Source organism: Crotalus tigris, unplaced genomic scaffold, assembly GCF_016545835.1.
Source record: "Crotalus tigris isolate CLP2741 ecotype Arizona unplaced genomic scaffold, ASM1654583v1 scf7180000019496.3020429, whole genome shotgun sequence".
NCBI classification, from domain to species: Eukaryota; Metazoa; Chordata; class Lepidosauria; order Squamata; family Viperidae; genus Crotalus; species Crotalus tigris.
This window is the reverse complement of record NW_024097566.1, coordinates 888,985-907,096: the sequence shown is the minus strand read 5'-3', so window position 1 is coordinate 907,096 and position 18,112 is coordinate 888,985. Positions and strand designations below refer to the sequence as shown.

The 18,112-nt window shown below is 36.1% G+C and overlaps 1 protein-coding gene across 5 annotated transcripts in view; it reads right to left on the bottom strand.

Annotated features, from left to right (window-relative positions):
• Positions 1-18,112, bottom strand: part of ACSS3 (acyl-CoA synthetase short chain family member 3) — a 74,657-nt gene that overhangs the window by 36,312 nt on the left and 20,233 nt on the right. For 2 of the 5 annotated variants that reach the window (XM_039362928.1, XM_039362930.1), the window contains 6 exons: positions 12,661-12,685; positions 10,984-11,172; positions 3,000-3,134; positions 2,584-2,724; positions 401-481; positions 225-320 (listed from right to left, as the gene is read on the bottom strand). In XM_039362928.1, coding sequence (XP_039218862.1) covers positions 225-320; positions 401-481; positions 2,584-2,724; positions 3,000-3,134; positions 10,984-11,151 — 621 coding nt within the window. In that variant the 5' untranslated portion in view covers positions 11,152-11,172; positions 12,661-12,685. Of the gene's footprint in view, positions 1-224; positions 321-400; positions 482-2,583; positions 2,725-2,999; positions 3,135-3,256; positions 4,392-10,983; positions 11,173-12,660; positions 12,686-18,112 lie in introns of those variants that run through there. The other 3 variants (XM_039362927.1, XM_039362929.1, XM_039362931.1) reach the window with 2 other exon arrangements.

The window sequence follows — 18,112 nt, the reverse complement described above, 5'->3', positions numbered from 1 at the left end:
GAGTTGACTGGTTGCCCAGAAAGTATTGTAAAATAGTATTACTAAATGAACAAGGCTACAGTTATAAAGAAATTAGAAGAAAAATTGGTAGAAACTTAACCAAAGATGGCAATTCTACTGTACACTTTTCCCAAAAGGTTTCCACAATTTTGGCCACTATTGTGTCTGTTCTCTGTTTGCTGAACTCAAATGAATTAAATAATGAAAATTTAAAAAATAATCACCTCATATAAAACTGTTGTATTCCCATGCAGAAGAGGTCCATAGCAAATGTAAGAATGGCCAACCACCCAGCCTAAATCAGAAGCAGCCCACCAGACCTAAAAATGAGATATAAAATGTAATTAAAATATAGGCACTGATTTTCTTAATTGAAACATATTATATAAACTGAAATTACCTCTTTAGACTTAAGTCCATATACAGCTGCCATCGTCCAGTTTAGCATAACTGCATAGCCACCTGTTGGTCTGACAACACCCTGAGTAAAAAAAAATGATATTTAAATAATTCATTAGAATTAAATGAATTCTTGCAGGAAATTAATATTATTCACCTTAATTCTAGGAGTTTTCAGAATTTCAAGCATAGATGCATAAATTTGTTCTTTATTCAGAATCTATTCTTACATGCAATATGGGGAATGTGTAATTCTATCATAGCAGGAGAAAAATTGAGATTCTGCAATTCAGCTAATCCAAATGCATTTATATAAAGGATAGTGAATACTCTGCAGTCCTCCAAATACTTCTGAACTTTAACAAAGTCATAATAGATGGACATATAGTTCAATAACATATGGAAAGAAGGTCATAGGGTTCCCTCCTTTTTTAGGAGAGTGAATAGATGTATGAATAATTTCAAGTGATTGAAAAAAAACAAGCTGTTCTCAGTCAAATCACTGCAAAATACAGTTAGTATTTTGGAGGTGTATAGCTTCCATTTTCTGACCCACATGATTTTCGTGTGGAAACAGTACAGGCTGGAAAAATCCATACATTTGAATTTGCATGGTTACCATTTCTAGTATTTTATTGATGAAAACATTTTTTGGAAGGACATTTTATGGTTCAAATCATTGTTCAATTTACCTTGTACATATGAGGCAGACAAGGAATGGAATTCAGTGAAATGAGACAGCTGGTACTTCCAACCCACATATACCCTTCTGACTTCAAAGAGACCACCCATAGCTTACAGCAGGGGTGTCAAACTGCCGGCTCGTGGGCTGGATGCGTCACATGGAAGCCACGCCCACCCCACTGCTGGCAATGGCAAAACCAGCCCGATACGTTGCGTGACGTCATGTGACGTCGTGAGTTTGACATGCCTGGCTTAGAGTGCTGCCAGAGAAATTGCTACAATGGTTTAATAGACCTAACACTGAATAACACTGGAGAAGACTAGGTCAGTTTTGCTTAGGCACATATTGAACTATGGCTTTAAAAAAACTTGCCTTCCCTGTACTTTTCAAAACGCATGCTGGAGCACCACATCCCACCAGTTAGTTTCTTTTCTCCCCCATGCATTTGGAACACATGGACAATCTTGCCTGGTATTAGCCAGCCATCCTTACAAACCTTCAGAGTCAACTGGTAAAGCCGCAGCTGAGTGACTGAGTAGCCCAGATCAATCACAGATTTGAGTCTGCATCTGGCTAGTTTGACCACATACTACTTCTTAAGGGATCTGTGTCTATAACTGCTGTGCTCGTTGCTCCTTAACAGAAAGGGATGGGCTAGTTGAGGGGAAAGCATAGATGAGCAGAAGACCCCCCCCCAAAAAAGGCAGCAATATTCACAAAGGGGGGGTGAATGATTCTGGAACAGGGTGAGCAACAACAATGTTTATGAAAGTGTATCTCAACAATAGCTGGAATAAGAGCTGAAGTAATTGAGCCAGGAAAAGAAGGAAGAAAAGAGTATGTATTCTTCCTTCCCTATTCCCAAATTTTGAAAAAGCCCTAGCCTGATAAGTTTGAAAAACTCAGCCTATTCCTACTTGCCTCCTATCTTTCTCCAAACCACCCATTTACATCAAGACTGAATATATGATAAAATAACAAATGTATTTTAGAGGTCACTTGGTGCCTGCCTACATCTCTTTAGGCAATTAGGAAATATTTTTGTAAAAACGCCTATGCTTTTAATATTTATTTATGATGCATAAGCATTCTCTATCACTTAGATTTACAGCTAAATGTAACTTTCCTTTCTTCATTCTTGTCTCTGTTACAGAAGGTGGCTCCGTTGCTATACTCTCTCTTGTTCTTATGAGAATTCTTTTATCTTTTGTTGCTATTTCTTCACAAACACAGTAAAATTCCAATGATTTTAATCATTATGCCACCAATATACCCACACTCAAGCCTTTAATCATCCCTCACTCCACATAGAAGCAAAAGTTGTGCAAATCATTTAGGAGGATGAACAGAATTTGAATATCAAAAAGCCCATAAAAATGGGGGGGGGCTAGAAGGGAAAAAATGTCCTGTTTTAATTAAATTAACTTTAATAAAATATTGCCTGATCTGGAGTAGAACTTAACTTGATCACAAGTGTTTCTATTGAAATACAGACCTACCTTGGGTGTACCAGTAGTTCCTGATGTATAAAGAATATAAAGTGGATGGTCTGAATGTACAGGAATGGCGTCACATGGCTTTGCTTTGGCCACTTCTTCCTTCCAGTCCAAATCACGTTCTGGTTTAAGAGGAACAGTTCCCTATATAAAGGAACTAACATTATGTCTTGTAAAACTGCATTTAAGTACACACACAGAGAAAAGGATAAAAAAATAACAAAGCTTCTTTATGGAAGAATGTTAGTAGATATAGTAGCACATATGTGTATTCCGAGGCTGTAAAGAGCAGGAAATTCAGACTAAAATGATAAAATGCCACAATCTAATAAAATCAGAGATTGCAATTAGGCTATTTAGAGAAATATGATTTAAAAGACTAGAGCAATAAGGAACATAAATTTGGTTGCTATAATTACCATATTAGGGCGCCTATAAATCAGAACTCTTTCTGGTTGGTGACTGATCATCTCCAATGCTTTCTCTAGAAGTGGCACATATTCCACTTTTCTTCCAGGTTCTATTCCAAATGTGGATGTTACAACCAGTTTTGGCTAAAAAAAAAAAAAAGAGTATATTATACATACATATGTATGAATATATATATGCATATATACATATAGGTGCATATATACACATACACAAACTCAAGTCGTACTAAGCACAAAGATCATACCTCTTTCTCCACAAGCAAAGAATCCACTCAGCATTGAAGAATCCCAGGGTCTTTCCCCCATAATTACATGCATAAATGCTTGGTTAAGTAGAAAAATGATGTGCATGCATTTGCAGCAAGACAAAAGAATAACCTGTTTTCATGTTTAGGATTACAAGTTGTTTCAAGTCTTGGATTCCTCACCCTGTGGCATAAATTTTAAATTTAAATTAAAAACTTTTATTTTTCCCCAATATTTAGTGCAGTCCCACACACTAAAAAACTAAGTGGTTCTTAGCCTGATGTAAAGTCTGAACTCAGTGTATCTTTTGCCTAACCTAGGAGTTTTTGCTCATTACATTAAATACAGATTTAGATTGTTCAAAGTGCAATCATTACTAGTAATGCTATATTAATCACAATTTAATCCTTATTAGGTATACCCTCTAATGCAGAAATTCACTAACCCTTTGAACCTTTATTTAGGTTAGTTCAAAAGGTTTCCCAGATTAAAGATTAACTTAGCCTGTACAAATGGCAAGGTTCCCAAAAGAAAATATTTATTATTAAAGTGAAAATGTTTTATCTATACATGTTGCCTGTATATGTATATGTCTGGGTAATTGTATATTGGTTGTATCTCTGTATTTCCCTTCAAACTATAACACTGTCTTTGCAAGTCTGCAGAGAAGTACAGTGTGGGCTATATATATTGTACTTTGGGTTATGTAACAAGGAAGGAGGGCTTAGAATGTAACAAGGAAGGAGGGCTTAGTCAGCAAAATTCCAAAACTCTACCTCCCTATAGAGATGCATTAACAAGATGGGAGGATATTATTTTCTTCAGCAGCTCCTAGCCAAATCTGGTCCATCTTCAATTTTCTCACTTCACCCCCATATAACATTCGATCTTGTTCTGATTTGGGAAAGTTATCCTGTTGATGGGCAAATAGAAAAAGCTCCAAGCCTTTTTACATCCTTTCTTTCCAACATTTCACTGGATTAGGAAGAATAAAAACAAACTCCAAGGAGCTTCCGGTGGTCAGCGACGATGATGGCGGCTACCTTGTAGCCGTCCTCCTGGGACGGCGTCAGATCTGCGGAGCACAGCGTGCATCAGCTGGTCCGCGGCTCGAAATCCCCTTCCCGGGCGAAAGGAAGCGGTAGAGACCACACGAATAGAGGTAGAACCTCTTAACCCCCCCCCTGGATTTTTTTTGGGGGGAGTAGAAAGAGTGTTCCCTCGGAGTTTGTGCTTTCTCCGCCTCCCAGCTGTCTTTGTTTCTTCGGAAACAAAGTGAAACGCCGCTACCATCTCCGCGCTTAAAGTTTTCTGGTGAGTGATTTTTAAAGCGGACAGAACTGTTTAAAGGATTTTACTTAGAGTTAGAGTTTTATTTCTTTTTATTTCTCTTTTAGCTTATGCTGATTTTTTTTCTTTTGTTTTTTTTTCGGTGGAGAGTGAGAGTGAAAGTAAAATGGCGTTTTGAAAGTGCTTTTTTTTTTTCCTTTCCGGAAAGAAAGAACGGACTTAAATGAGCCCAGTTTTTTTCTCTTTCAAGTTTCCTTTTTCCTTTTTCTTTTAAAGCGCTTTGGAAGTTTTTTTTTTTTTTTTTTTTTGCACTCTCCCTGGTCCTTTTTTTAATTTTAAGGATTTTAGTATCTTTCTTTTTAAGAAGAAAGAAAGAGAGAATAAGACTTTTAAAAAAATGGCTTCAAAGAGACAACCAGCTTCTATAGTCTCTAAGGTGGTTTCTTCTCCTGTAATTGCAACTATACAACAACAACTTAAAGTTACACCACCAGTGCTGCAACCTAAGGTTACACCTCCATCTTCTCCTCCCTTGCCAGCCTTGTCTGCACAAGATATTAAAGATATAATGGGAAATGCTGTATCTCAAATCAGGGAGGAAATGAAGCAACTTCTTGAACAGAGCAAGTCTGAAAGTAAAGAGGAAATGAAGGACCTTTTTAAACAGAACAAAGATCTTCTTGAACAGAATAAATCTGAAACTAAAGAGGAAATGAAGGAGCTTTTAGTGGAGAATAATATTATTCTGAGGCAAGACATAGTTACAGCTTTATCAGGATTGGCTTCTGTGGTCGTGAAGTTGGATTCCAGAGTGGAAGGAGTTGCAGAGAAAGTAGACCTCCTCGAGTATAAATTTCAAGATATGGAAAAAAAGATGGAAACTTCACAAGAGGATATTCTTATGTCTCAGTATAGGCAAATGGAATATGCTTTGAGAATTAGGGGTCTTAAAGAAGACATGAATCAAGACCTGATGGAGATGGTGATGAATGATCTAGCTGTTGTTCTGAATAGGGATAAAGATGGATTACGTAGAGAAGTGGAAAAAATTTACAGAGTTAATTCTTGGATTGCGAAACAAAAGAATTTGCCAAGAGATGTGGTGATTTACTTCTCAAAGAGGTCTCTGCGTAATGAGATTATACAAGCTTTTTATAATAAGAGGTTCCAGATTGCTGCCCAAGATGTCATCATTCTAAAGGAAATCCCATCTAAAATTTTAAGAAATAGAAAAGACTTTGCTTTTTTAGCTAATGAACTTAAAACAAGATTGATGCCATTCAGATGGGAGATTCCGATGGGTATTGTTTTGAGCCATGCGGGGACACGTTACAGACTTAATACGGTTGCTAAAGCCAAAGAATTTTATAATATGGTCCTGGGAGCAGGCTCATCTCCATCTATGATTCAGAAAGCTCTGGGCGGCAAAGAGGTGGAACAGCAGTCTGAAGGACTAGGTTTGATGGCTGCTGGAAAATCACAGGTGGAATGGCTGCGCCAAACAGAGGTTAAAGAGCAGAGAATGACCCGCGCAGCACATAAACGTAAGGAAAAGGAACAACAGAAGAAAGAAGCTAAAGAATCTTCTCATGAGAGTGTTTCAATGCCGGTGGGAGGAGCAAGACCCAAGAGTTCTGCAACACATTCTTCAGTGGCAGATCTTCAGGCAGTTTTCTCCAGGCTCCTGGTCAAGGGAGATGGCAAAGTTCCTGACCTGGAATGTTAACGGCCTCAATTCCCCGCAGAAAAGAAAGAAAACTTTTATTATCTAAAGCAACATAATGATATTATTTGCTTACAGGAAACTCATATCTTACTTAAAGATCAAAAATATTTAGCTAATGCTCGCTTGGGATCTCATTTTGCATCTCCTGCCCCTGGGAAAAAAGGGGGTGTGGTTATTTATGTTAAGCAAAGTCTACCAGCCTGCCTGGTAGAATCAGATCCTCAAGGAAGATATGTTATGATTGAACTTGGTCTATATGGTAAGAAAATACTTATAGTGGGATTGTACGCACCAAACCAGCAACAGGAACAATTTTATAGATTGTTACATCAGAAAATAACTTCGCTGGACTATAGGTCTGTGATATTAATGGGAGATTGGAATGGTGTTTTAGATACCCAAAAGGACAAAAAAGGTTCTTCTACTTTCTTCAAACAGGCTAAATTACCTAAAGCCTTTTTTGATTTGAAAGAGGACTGGGAGTTGAGGGATTATTGGCGTGAACGTAACCAAGAGGAGAGAGATTTTACCTTCTTCTCAGATAGACACCAATCTTTTTCAAGGATTGATTTTTTCTTGATTACAACAGACTTATATAATAGGGTAAAGAATGTAAACATTTTTCCTAGGTCACTGACGGATCATAGTCCAGTTTGGATGGAATTGGCTGTCGAAAAAGAGGAGAGGAGATCCTGGAGGGTGAATGAGAACTTATTTAAACAAGAAAAAATGTTCAAAAATTAAAGGAGTGCTTAAAGGATTACTTTGCTTTAAATATGTATAAGGGAACATCAATATCAATGGTATGGGATGCAGGTAAAGCCTTCATGCGTGGGATCTTGATAAAGATGAATAATGTTTATAGACAAAAGCAGATTCAGAAACGTAAAGAATTGGAAGATGAGATTAAACTAAAAGAGAAGTTTTTGATTTTAAATCCTTCAGATGAAAAGGTTAAAGAAGCTATAAAGCTGTTAAGAATACAATTTAATATGCTGATGGCTGATCAAGCCGCAACTAATCTAATGTTTATGAAACAAAATACATTTTGTAATGCTAATAAACCAGGGAGATGGTTGGCCTATCAATTAAGAAAGAAACAGAGACAGAGAATTATAGATAAAATAAATTATAACAATAAATTAGTGTATCAGAAAGAGCTGATCAAGAAATCTTTTCTAGATTATTATCAGAAATTATATAAGAGTACTAATGTACAAACTTTAGATATAAATAATTATTTAAGTGAGGCTAACTTTCCTAAACTAACAGAAGATCAGAAACAAGAAATCAATGGTTTAATTACTAATGAGGAAATTGTGACAGTTATTAAGCAATTAAAATTAGGTAAAGCGCCGGGTACGGATGGTTTGACATCCATTTATTATAAAACCTTAGTAGAAGAGATGACTCAACCTTTATGTGAGCTTTTTAATAATATATTACAGGGTTTAGAGATTCCTCCGTCATGGCGCAGTGCTTTTATATCCTTAATTCCAAAAGAGGATCAAGATCTTACCTTAACAAAGAATTATAGGCCTATATCTCTCTTAAATGTGGATTATAAAATTTTTGCAAAAATTTTAGCTAATAGGTTTATGAGGGTTTTGCAGCAGCTTATACATAAGGATCAATCGGGTTTTATAACCGGAAGGTATATGATGGGTGTGTTTCGGGTTTTAAAATCAATAATAATAGGACTAAAATATTACCTAAAAACATGACTAACCGGGACAAGCAGATTTTGGTTAATTTAACAGATTTTGAAGTTGTTGATAAGGTAAAATATTTGGGGGTTACTTTATCTGTCTCTAATGTAAAATTGTATAAGAATAATTATGAAAAGTTGTGGATCAGGGTACAGAAAGATTTGAAGAATTGGGATAAGTTACAGCTATCTCTTATGGGTAGAATTGCAGTGATTAAAATGAATGTCCTACCAAAATTTCTTTTTTTGTTTCAAATGCTACCTATTTTAAAGAATGAGCTTAACTTAAATGAATGGCAGAAAGGCATTAATAAATTTATTTGGGCAGGGAAAAAACCAAGGGTAAAGCTTAAAATTATGCAAGATTTTCGTGAGAGGGGTGGACTCAAGGTACCGAATTTGAAATTATATTATGATGCTGTGGTCTTAACATTGATTAGTGATTGAGTAAATTTAACAAATGTAGAAATACTCCATCTGGAGGGTTGGGACTTACTTTTTGGATGGCATGCCTACTTAACTTTTAATAAAAAAGTGGATCGAGTTTTTAAATCACATATTATAAGGATCTCTTTACTTTGGGTTTGGAGGAAGTATTATAAGAGTGATTTTAAAATACCTTTATGGGCTATACCTTGGCATGCGATAGAGGGGATAAGGAGAGGAGTTAAAATGGATAGGGTTTCTTATACACAATTACTTAGATGGGATGGTCAAAATTGGCAGTTAAAATCTTTGGAAGATTTAGTACATGAAAATATTACCTATTCATGGTTTCAATATAGACAAATAGTGGACAGATGGAAGATGGATTGTAATATGGGCTGGCTTAGAGAAGATGAAAATCTTTTTAAACAAGTAAAGGATCAAAGACAAACTCACATTAAGAGGATTTACGGGGTTCTAGTGGAATTGGATTCAGAATCTGAATTAATCAAAGATTGTATGATTAAATGGGCACAAAATTTTGGTGAACCAATCCCACTGGATACCTGGGAAATTATCTGGGTGAGGAATGTTAAATTTACACAAGCCCAGAACTTAAGGGAGAATTTTTATAAAATGTTTTATAGATGGCACCTTGATCCACAAAAAATGTCTCTTATGTACCCTGATTTACAGCCTAAATGTTGGAGATGTGGCTGTTTGGACGCCACCTATTATCATATTTGGTGGTCGTGTAAAAATATAAAAGCTTTTTGGATTAAGATATGGTGGAATATTCAAAGAATTTTTAGAAGGAGGGTAAAATTTACTCCGCAATTATTTTTGTTAGGTATTGTTACTGATTGTGATGCTAAGGAGGTTATATTGATGTTAAATTTGATTACAGCCGCAAGGCTGTTAGTAGGGCAATATTGGAAGAAGGAATCTTTGCCTACCTTGCAAGAGTGGTTTTTTAAAGTTTCCTATCTGGCGGAAATGGCAAAGACTTCGGCTTTTTTAAAGGAGCAATCACAAGAGAAATTTTTTGCTGTATGGGAAAAATGGATAAATTTTATACAACATAAATTGGATATAAAAAAAATATCATTTAGCTTTTTTATAACTTGTATATAATTTTTGATATTTTATAGATTGTTTTCTCTTTTTTCCTTTTTTTTCTTTTTCCTATTTCTTCTCTTCTTTCTTTCTTTCTTCTTTTTTTTCCTTTTTAAGTATTTTTTCTTTTTAATGTTTATGTCATATATATTTTATTATTAACTATTTTATAAGTTGTTAAAATTTGTTTAGGTTTCTTAAAATTTTAATTAAGCCTATATTCAGCTCTGGGAAGCTCGGGGGGGGGGGATGGAGGGGGTGGTTTGGGAGGGGTTGGGTGAGGGTTGTTTTGGTTTTTTTTGTTTGTTATTGTTCTTTTTTTGTTATTTGTAAAAACTTTTAAAAATTCTCAATAAAAAAAAAAAAAACTCCAAGGACAGTATGAAGAAACTGAGTTTAATTTTGTCCTGGAGCTAACACCCAAACAAATCATCCTCTCCAGAATCTGAAAGAAATTTCACTCACTTTTACTCCTACTTTTAAACTATACTTTCTGAATAATGTTAGTCTAGAGAAAAATAATAATTAGCCACAACATAATCCTCTGCAAGCAGGCAAGCACTAGGGCAGAAGCAGTTGGAATTCTTTTACACTATAATTGATGAATATTACCTGTAAAAAAGATAAGAAACAAATCACAACATCCAAATTCATTCTAGTGAACGCATGGGGGAATTATCTTTAATAAACTTATTGCTAGAAGATCAAAGGAAATCTTATTAATATTACTGATAAAACCCATTGTTCATTGCTACTACAATTTTAAAAAAATGAATCAATGTGATAACAAAAGCATACAAAATAATTAGCTAGCATCATCCAAAGCAGGATTAATCAACATGGTGTGTACATATTTCAAAATATCTAGCATCTAATAGGCTTCTTACCTCAGGTGACTTTTTTAGAATAGTTCTGAGTGAAAAAGAAATGAAAACTGGAGGTGATAGATAGTATCCTTTGAATAAAAATACATTTTATGCTTTATCACAGCATGTACTCTATAGTTCCAATGTTTCCAATGCTAAAAGAAATGGATTTTTGATTGAAAGTTTATATTGATCAGTTAAGCTTCTATTAAAAGAGCATGCTGTCAAAGTTTAAATTCTGTCTAAATTCATGCTATGCGTTAAGTTCTTTGAATTTTCTCAAATTCAGAAAAATCAAGAATTATCAAATTATCCTTCTGATTCAAGCCTAGGTCAGCTTACCTATAAGTACATTTCTCTTTTAGGTGCAACTTTAGGTATGAAATTACTCCAAAGTAAGTGTAAGCATTTTTTTCAAGGCTGAGTAATAAAATACCTATCAGTATTAGTTACTTGTGGTGTGATATATAACAGTACAAATGGAATCAGTTCTGATCTTCTTGCACAATTAAGCTGAGAAAAGGAAAAATTTATGTTTAAAATATTTATTATAAGACTGCCATTTTCTCTCAGAATATGAGACATGTTTATTACCTTGGCATGATCAATGCGACTAGACAACTCTTTCGAAGCAAATCCACCAAAAATAAGACTATGTACAGCTCCTATTCTTGCGCAGGCCAACATAGTGTACATTGTTTCTGGTATCATTGGCATGTAGATGACAACACAGTCTCCTTTCTTCACACCGTGACTCACCATAACACCAGCTAGCTTGGAAACCTGGAAAAGTAGCAATTTACATTTATTTTTTTGTTATCACAGTGTTTTTCTTAATTTGCAATGTAAAATACAAAAACAGAAAAGCAAATAGTAGGAAACAAAGATAAGGAAAAGGGAAAAAGAGAAGTGTGGAATAGAGGGGGGAAAGGAAAAAAAGTGTTGACTTCCCTTTGTTGCAGTAAAATAAGACATTAAACATCAAACATCAACTTTTACATTTCTATAGTAGTATAAACTAGCCATTTCTGTAACAACAAATCAGTCTAATCAGTAAAACCCAAAATCAAAGTATCATTTTTTTCCACCTCAAGCTCAAAGAGAGAGATTTCCAAATTTATATGGTAAGGGAAGAAACCAAGAATTAATATAAGTTACTGCCAAGATGCTAAAGAAAGAGGGAGTTGGGTTTACCAGATTTGAAATTGTATTTTGATGCTTGTTGTATGGTCTGGCTAAAAGAGTGGGTGAACCTCCAGAACAGGAGGCTATTTGATTTGGAAGGTCATGAATTAAGGTTTGGATGGCACGGTTCTTTATGGTATGACAAGGTTAAAGTAAATGTTGATTTCAACAATCATTTTATTAGATGTGTCAGGCTAAGAGTTTGGAACAAATAGAAAACAAGATTTTTTTACAAAGTTGCCTCTATGGGTGTCTCCCCAAGAAGCTTTTTTCAGAAAAGAAATGGTAATGAAGCCAGACAGGTCGACTTATGGTAAAATAATATGTTTTAATTTTGGTGACCCTACCTTTAAGTCTAAGGAAGACTTAGAATCAAAAGGTCATGTCTGCCATTGTTTTACATACTTACAAATGAAAGAAAGACTTAAACTAGATAAAAAGAGTTGTAGGTTTGATTTTGTTAAAAAAGAATTGGAAAATTTACTATGTGGTAGTGATGAATATATTATTGCTAAGATTTACAAAACATTATTGAAATTAAATATGGAAAGTAAACATATAAAACATTGTATGATTCAGTGGGCAAGCAACTTTGGGGTATAATGTGATGCTTGAACAATAGGAGAAATTGTGAACGAAAGGCTTAAAATTCACACTAAATTATAATTTAAAAGAAAACTTTTATAAAATGATCTATCATTGGTATTTAACACCAGATAAGTTATCTAAACTGTATAAAGGTATCTCAAATGAATGTTGGAGATATAAATGTAAAGAAAGTACTTTTATCATTTATGGTATATGTGTGATAAATCAAAGAAATATTGGAGCAGAATTGATATTTTGATACAGAAAAAGTGAATATAAAGACAAAACCAGAAACTTTTCTTCTGGGCATACTGGAAAAAGACTTGGGAAAAAAAATTGAAACTCTGATTTTATACATGTTGATGGCAGCAAGACTACTTTATGCACAAAAATGGAAGGATTTTTCAATTCCCACCATGGATGAATGGCTACAAAAGTTGATGGAGTTTGCAGAGATGGCTAATTGACTGTTCTGATAAAAGAAAATAATATACGTACTTTTATTTCTACTTGCAAACTGCTTCTGAAAAGTAACAATTTACATTTATTGATATGAACTTAAAGTAAGTGGTATTAACTACTGTTCAAACTTTATTAAAAGAATCCATGTGATAAAAAGGTAATCCCATAGGGTTGGGCTTCTATATTAGTACAGAGTAAGTTTCACTTTGATACAAAATCATCTAGAATATATATGGCATGTCCCACCATTTCACATCCATTTTTTATAAAAGACAAAAATGAAAATAGAAGTACATTTTAATTTTAATTCATTTGTCCTTTGATATAGTCCTTTGTCTTTCTATTATGGGCAATCGACTTGCATTTTATCTCCCCTAGTCTCTAAATACATGTTAGAAAAACGAAATATCCATATCCAATATCAGAAAAAAACAACCTATCAACAGTAAATGTGCTGTATTTTAAAAATATTAGTTGTAACATACTCTTAGAAAAAAAGAAATCCTTAGCACTCTATATGTACAGTGAGGGCAATATAGCTTATTCCTTTCAAAATCACAAAGCATAGATTGAGGAGATAGATTGGCCTTTTCAAATCCTATATAATGGGGAGAGGAGGGAAATGTGTAACTTGTCCAGAAGGCATTCTAATTTCTATTATTCAATGTTTCTCAAATAATGGTCTAACTACTGTATATATGTAGACCTTGATTCTGATACATAGGAGAATGTTGTAAGAATACCACTGTTATATCATATTCAATATTACATTTTTGTTTGCAGTTTAATTCAATTCACATATACTCTTATGCAGGGCTTTTTTTCTCATAGAACGCCCAGAACGGAGTTCCGGACCTTTTTTGGATGGAACCTTGTAGGGTAGGCAAGGGAGGTTGTATTACATGTGTGAGTTCCGGCACCTTTAAAAAAAAAAAGAAACAAAGAAAGCACTGCTATTATGCATCATTTTCTAAATAGAGGAATTTCTGTATGGCATCAGGGTGAACCAACATTTTTCACACATTTGATCAAGAAAATAGTTCAGTAGCTTTTATCTGGCACAATCCATCAAGATGTTGTATTTGTATAATGGCCCGCATAATGAATAAAGCTGAGAACCAAATAAATACTTAAATAATGGGTAAATGCAATACAATATCCTTAGAAATCAACAATGTGCCTGTCTTTACGAGAACAGTATGTTTTATTTTTTTTAATATATATATTTTACAGCATGTTTTCATTTAGACTTAAATACTCAGAATTCTTTTGACCTATCAAAGTTTTATAGCAAGGGCATAAGAAATGTTGTTGTTAGTTGCGAAGTCGTGTCTGATCCATCGCGAAGTTGTGTCTGACCCATGGACAACGTTCTTCCAGGCCTTCCTGACCTCTACCATCTTCTGGAGTCCATTTAAGCTCACACCTACTGCTTCAGTGACTCCATCCAGCCACCTCATTCTCTGTCGTTCCATTCTTCTATTGCCCTCAATCTTTCCCAGTATTAGGCTCTTCTCCAGTGAGTCCTTCCTTCTCATTAGGTGGCCAAAATACTTGAGTTTCAACTTCAGGATCTGGCCTTCTAAAGAACAGTCAGGACTGATCTCCTCTAGGACTGACCGGTTTGATCCCCTTGCAGTCCAGGGGACTCACAGGAGTCTTCTCCAGCACCATAGTTCAAAGGCCTCAATTCTTTTGCACTCAGCCTTTCTTATGGTCCAACTTTTACAGCCATACATTGCTACTGGGAAAACCATGGCCTTGACTTAAAGTACTTTTGTTGGCAGGGTGATGTCTCTGCTTTTTAGTATGCTGTCTAGATTTGCCATAGCTTTCCTCCCCAGGAGCAAGTGTCTTTTAATTTCTTGGCTGCAGTCCCCACCTGAGGTGATCTTGGAGCCCAGAAAAATAAAATCTGTCACTACCTCCATTTCTTCCCCATCTATTTGCCAGGAATTGAGAGAGCTGGATGCCATGATTTTGGTTTTCTTAACGTTGAGTTTCAAGCCAACTTTTGCACTCTCCTTCTTCACCCGCATCAAAAGGGTCTTTAGTTCCTCTTCACTTTCTGCCATTAGAGTGGTATCATTTGCATATCTTAGGTTGTTGATATTTCTCCCAGCAATCTTAATTCCAACTTTTGATTCATCTAGCCCTGCCTTTCTCATGATGTGCTCTGCATATAAGTTAAATAGGCAGGGTGACAGAATACAGCCTTGCTGGACTCCTTTCCCAATTTTGAACCAATCAGTGGTTCCATGTCCAGTTCTCACTGTTGCTTCTTGACCTGCATATAGGTTTCTCAAGAGACAATTTGTTGTGATCCACACAATCAAAGGCTTTAGCAAAGTCAATGAAGCAGAAGTAGATGTTTTTCTGGAACTCCCTAGCTTTCTCCATGATCCAACGTATGTTGGCAATTTGATATCTAGTTCCTCTGCCTATTCAAAATCCTGCCTGTACTTCTGGAAGTTCTTGATCCACATACTGCTGGAGTCTAGCTTGTAGGATTTTAAGCATAACTTTACTTGCATGTGAAATGAGTGCAATAGTGCAATAGTTTGAACATTCTTTGCCATTGCCTTTCTTTGGAATTGGAATGTAAACTGACCTTTTCCAATCCTGTGGCCACTGTTGAGTTTTTCAAATTTGCTGGCAAATTGAGGGTAGCACTTTTACTGCATTGTCTTTTAAGATTTTGAATAGCTCAGCTGGAATACTGTCACCTCCACTAGCTATGTTGTTGCTCATTTCACTTCACATTCTAGGATGTCTGGCTCGAGGTCAGTGACCACCCCATCGTGGTTATCAAAAATGCTAAGCTCATTCTTGTATAGTTCTTCTGTATAATTTTGCCACCTCTTCTTAATCTCTTCTGCCTCTGTTAGGTCCCTGCCATTTTGGTCCTTTATCATGCCCATCTTTGCATGAAACGTTCCCTTCATATCTCCAATTTTCTTGAAGAGATCTCTGGTTCTCCCTATACTATTGTTTTCTTCTATTTCTTTGCACTGTTCATTTAAGAGGGCATTCTTATCTCTTCTAGCTATTCTCTGGAAATCTGCATTCAATTGGGTGTATCTTTCTCTTTCTCCCTTGCCTTTCGCTTCCCTTCTTTCCTCAGCTATTTGCAAAGCTTCCTGAGACAGCCATTTTGCTTTCTTGCATTTCTTTTTCTTTGGGATGGTTATTGTTGCTACCTCTTGTACAATGTTGCGAACCTCCATCCATAGTTTTTCAGGCATTCTGTCTATCAGATCTAATTCCTTAAATCTATTTGTCACCTCTACTGTATATTCATCAGGGATATGATTTAGTTCATACCTGAGTGGCTTAGTGTTTTTCCCTACTTTCTTCAATTTAAGCCTAAATTTTGCAACGAGAAGCTCATGATCTGAGCCACAGTGAGCTCCTGGTCTTTTTTTTTACTGACTGTATAGAGTTTCTCCATCTTTAGCTGCAGACCACATAGTCAATCTGATTTCTGTGTTGACCGTCTGGTGATGTCCATGTATAGAGCCGTCTCTTGGGTTGTTGGAAAAGAGTGTTTGCTATGACCATCGTATTCTCTTGACAAAATTCTATTAGCCTGTGCCCTGCTTCATTTTGTACTCCAACACCAAACTTGCCTGTTATTCCAGTTATCTTTTGGCTTCTTACTTTAGCATTTCAATTCCCCCATGATCATAAGGACATCATTTTTTGGTGTTGATTCTATAAGATGCTGTAGGGTTTCATAGAACTGGTCAATTTCATCCTGTTCAGCACCAGTGGTTGGGGCATAGACTTGGACTACTGTGATATTGAATGGTTTGCTTTGGATTCACACTGAGATCATTCTGTCATTTTGAGGATTGTATCCCAGTATTGCTTTTCCTATTCTTTTATTGACTATGAAGGCTACTCCATTTCCTCTGAGGGATTCTTGCCCACAGTAGTATACCTGATGGTCCTCTAAATTAAATTCACCCATTCCTGTCCATTTTAGTTCACTGATTCCTAAAATGTCGATGTTCAGTCTTGTTATCTTTTGTTTGACCACGTCCAGTTTGCCTTGATTCATGGATCTTACATTCCAGGTTCCTATGGAGAAAAGATCTTTATAGCATCGGACTTTCCTTTCACCACCAGATGCATCCACAGCTGAGCGTCCTTTCAGCTTTGGTGCAGTCGCTTCACTCTTTCTGGTGCTACTAGTACTAGCCCTCTGCTCTTCCCCAGTAGCATATTGGACACCTTCCGACCTGAGGGGCTCATCTTCCAGTGTCATATCTTTTTGCCTTTTGGTACTATTCATGGGGTTTTCATGGCAAAGATACTGGAGTGGTTTGCCATTTCCTTCTCCAGTGGATCACATTTTGTCATAAGAAATATATCCACAAATTTCTCCTCTGTGACCCCCAGACTCACCAGAATTCTGGTGGGTTTTAGCAAACATTTTGACTTTTTTCCAGTATCAGTAATTGAGATAATAATGGGAAAAATTGGTATCTAAAGCTTTGCAGGCACTTAATACATTTATTTCACCCTGTACAATTACTGAAACCTCTTCCAAAATGGGTCCTGGCCCTGGCCCTGCCCCTGGCCCTGGCCCTGCATACTTCTGGAGCACAAACATCACTATTTCAAACAAAACCCTCAAACTACAGTCTCTGGTATCTTGCCTTGTAGGTACAAGAGAGTGTTACACTTTTTTGTTCTCTTTTTTAAAAAATGATGGAAATTTTACCTTTGGATTCAATCATTAGAACTTAGAGGAACTTCCTATTTTCTATGTATTAATCTGATTCTTCCATGGGAACTTTAGTACATTTTCTTCTTGTATCTTTCATGTAGGCAATGCCCATGAAGTAGCTACTTTGTTTTCTTCTCCTATGAATTCCAGCTAAAATAGCTTCTTTCACAGAGTTGGCTTGTCGCCAGTAAAGTATGAGGTCTTCCCTCAACTACTCCTCCCAAGAAAGCAGAATTCTTGAAACAGGCATTGTTTCAAAAGGAACTTTTATTGAGAGATAGCGATGGCAAGAGAGCAAAGCAAGATCTAAAATTTTCCCATATAAATTGTCACATTAAAACATTTATTTCAAAAACCCCACTCCAGAGTCCAACTGTCCAGTTCGCGTCCAGCCAATCCACAGTTGCAAAGTTGTTATGGGAACCGGAGCTGGTAAGGGACGGTTCACAGGTACTTTACCGGATCTCGCAATGGACCAGAGATAAGGCAAATAGCCCCGGCACATTCCATTCTCCACTTCACACAAGATACATCAAAGTTGAGGAGAGACAAAGCAGAGGAAGCACAAGCCTCCGCCCAGCAGAAGAAAACCCTCCCCCCTCCCACTAGAATGGCAGAGCCCCAAAAAGAAGGATTGAAGGGGTTTCTGGCAGATGGATTGAAAGAGGAGAATGGAGTTTATTTCCCAGCTCCTGATTTAGATTGCCTGTTCTAAACTAAAAAAGGGCCATAGACATTAACACTCCATTCTTC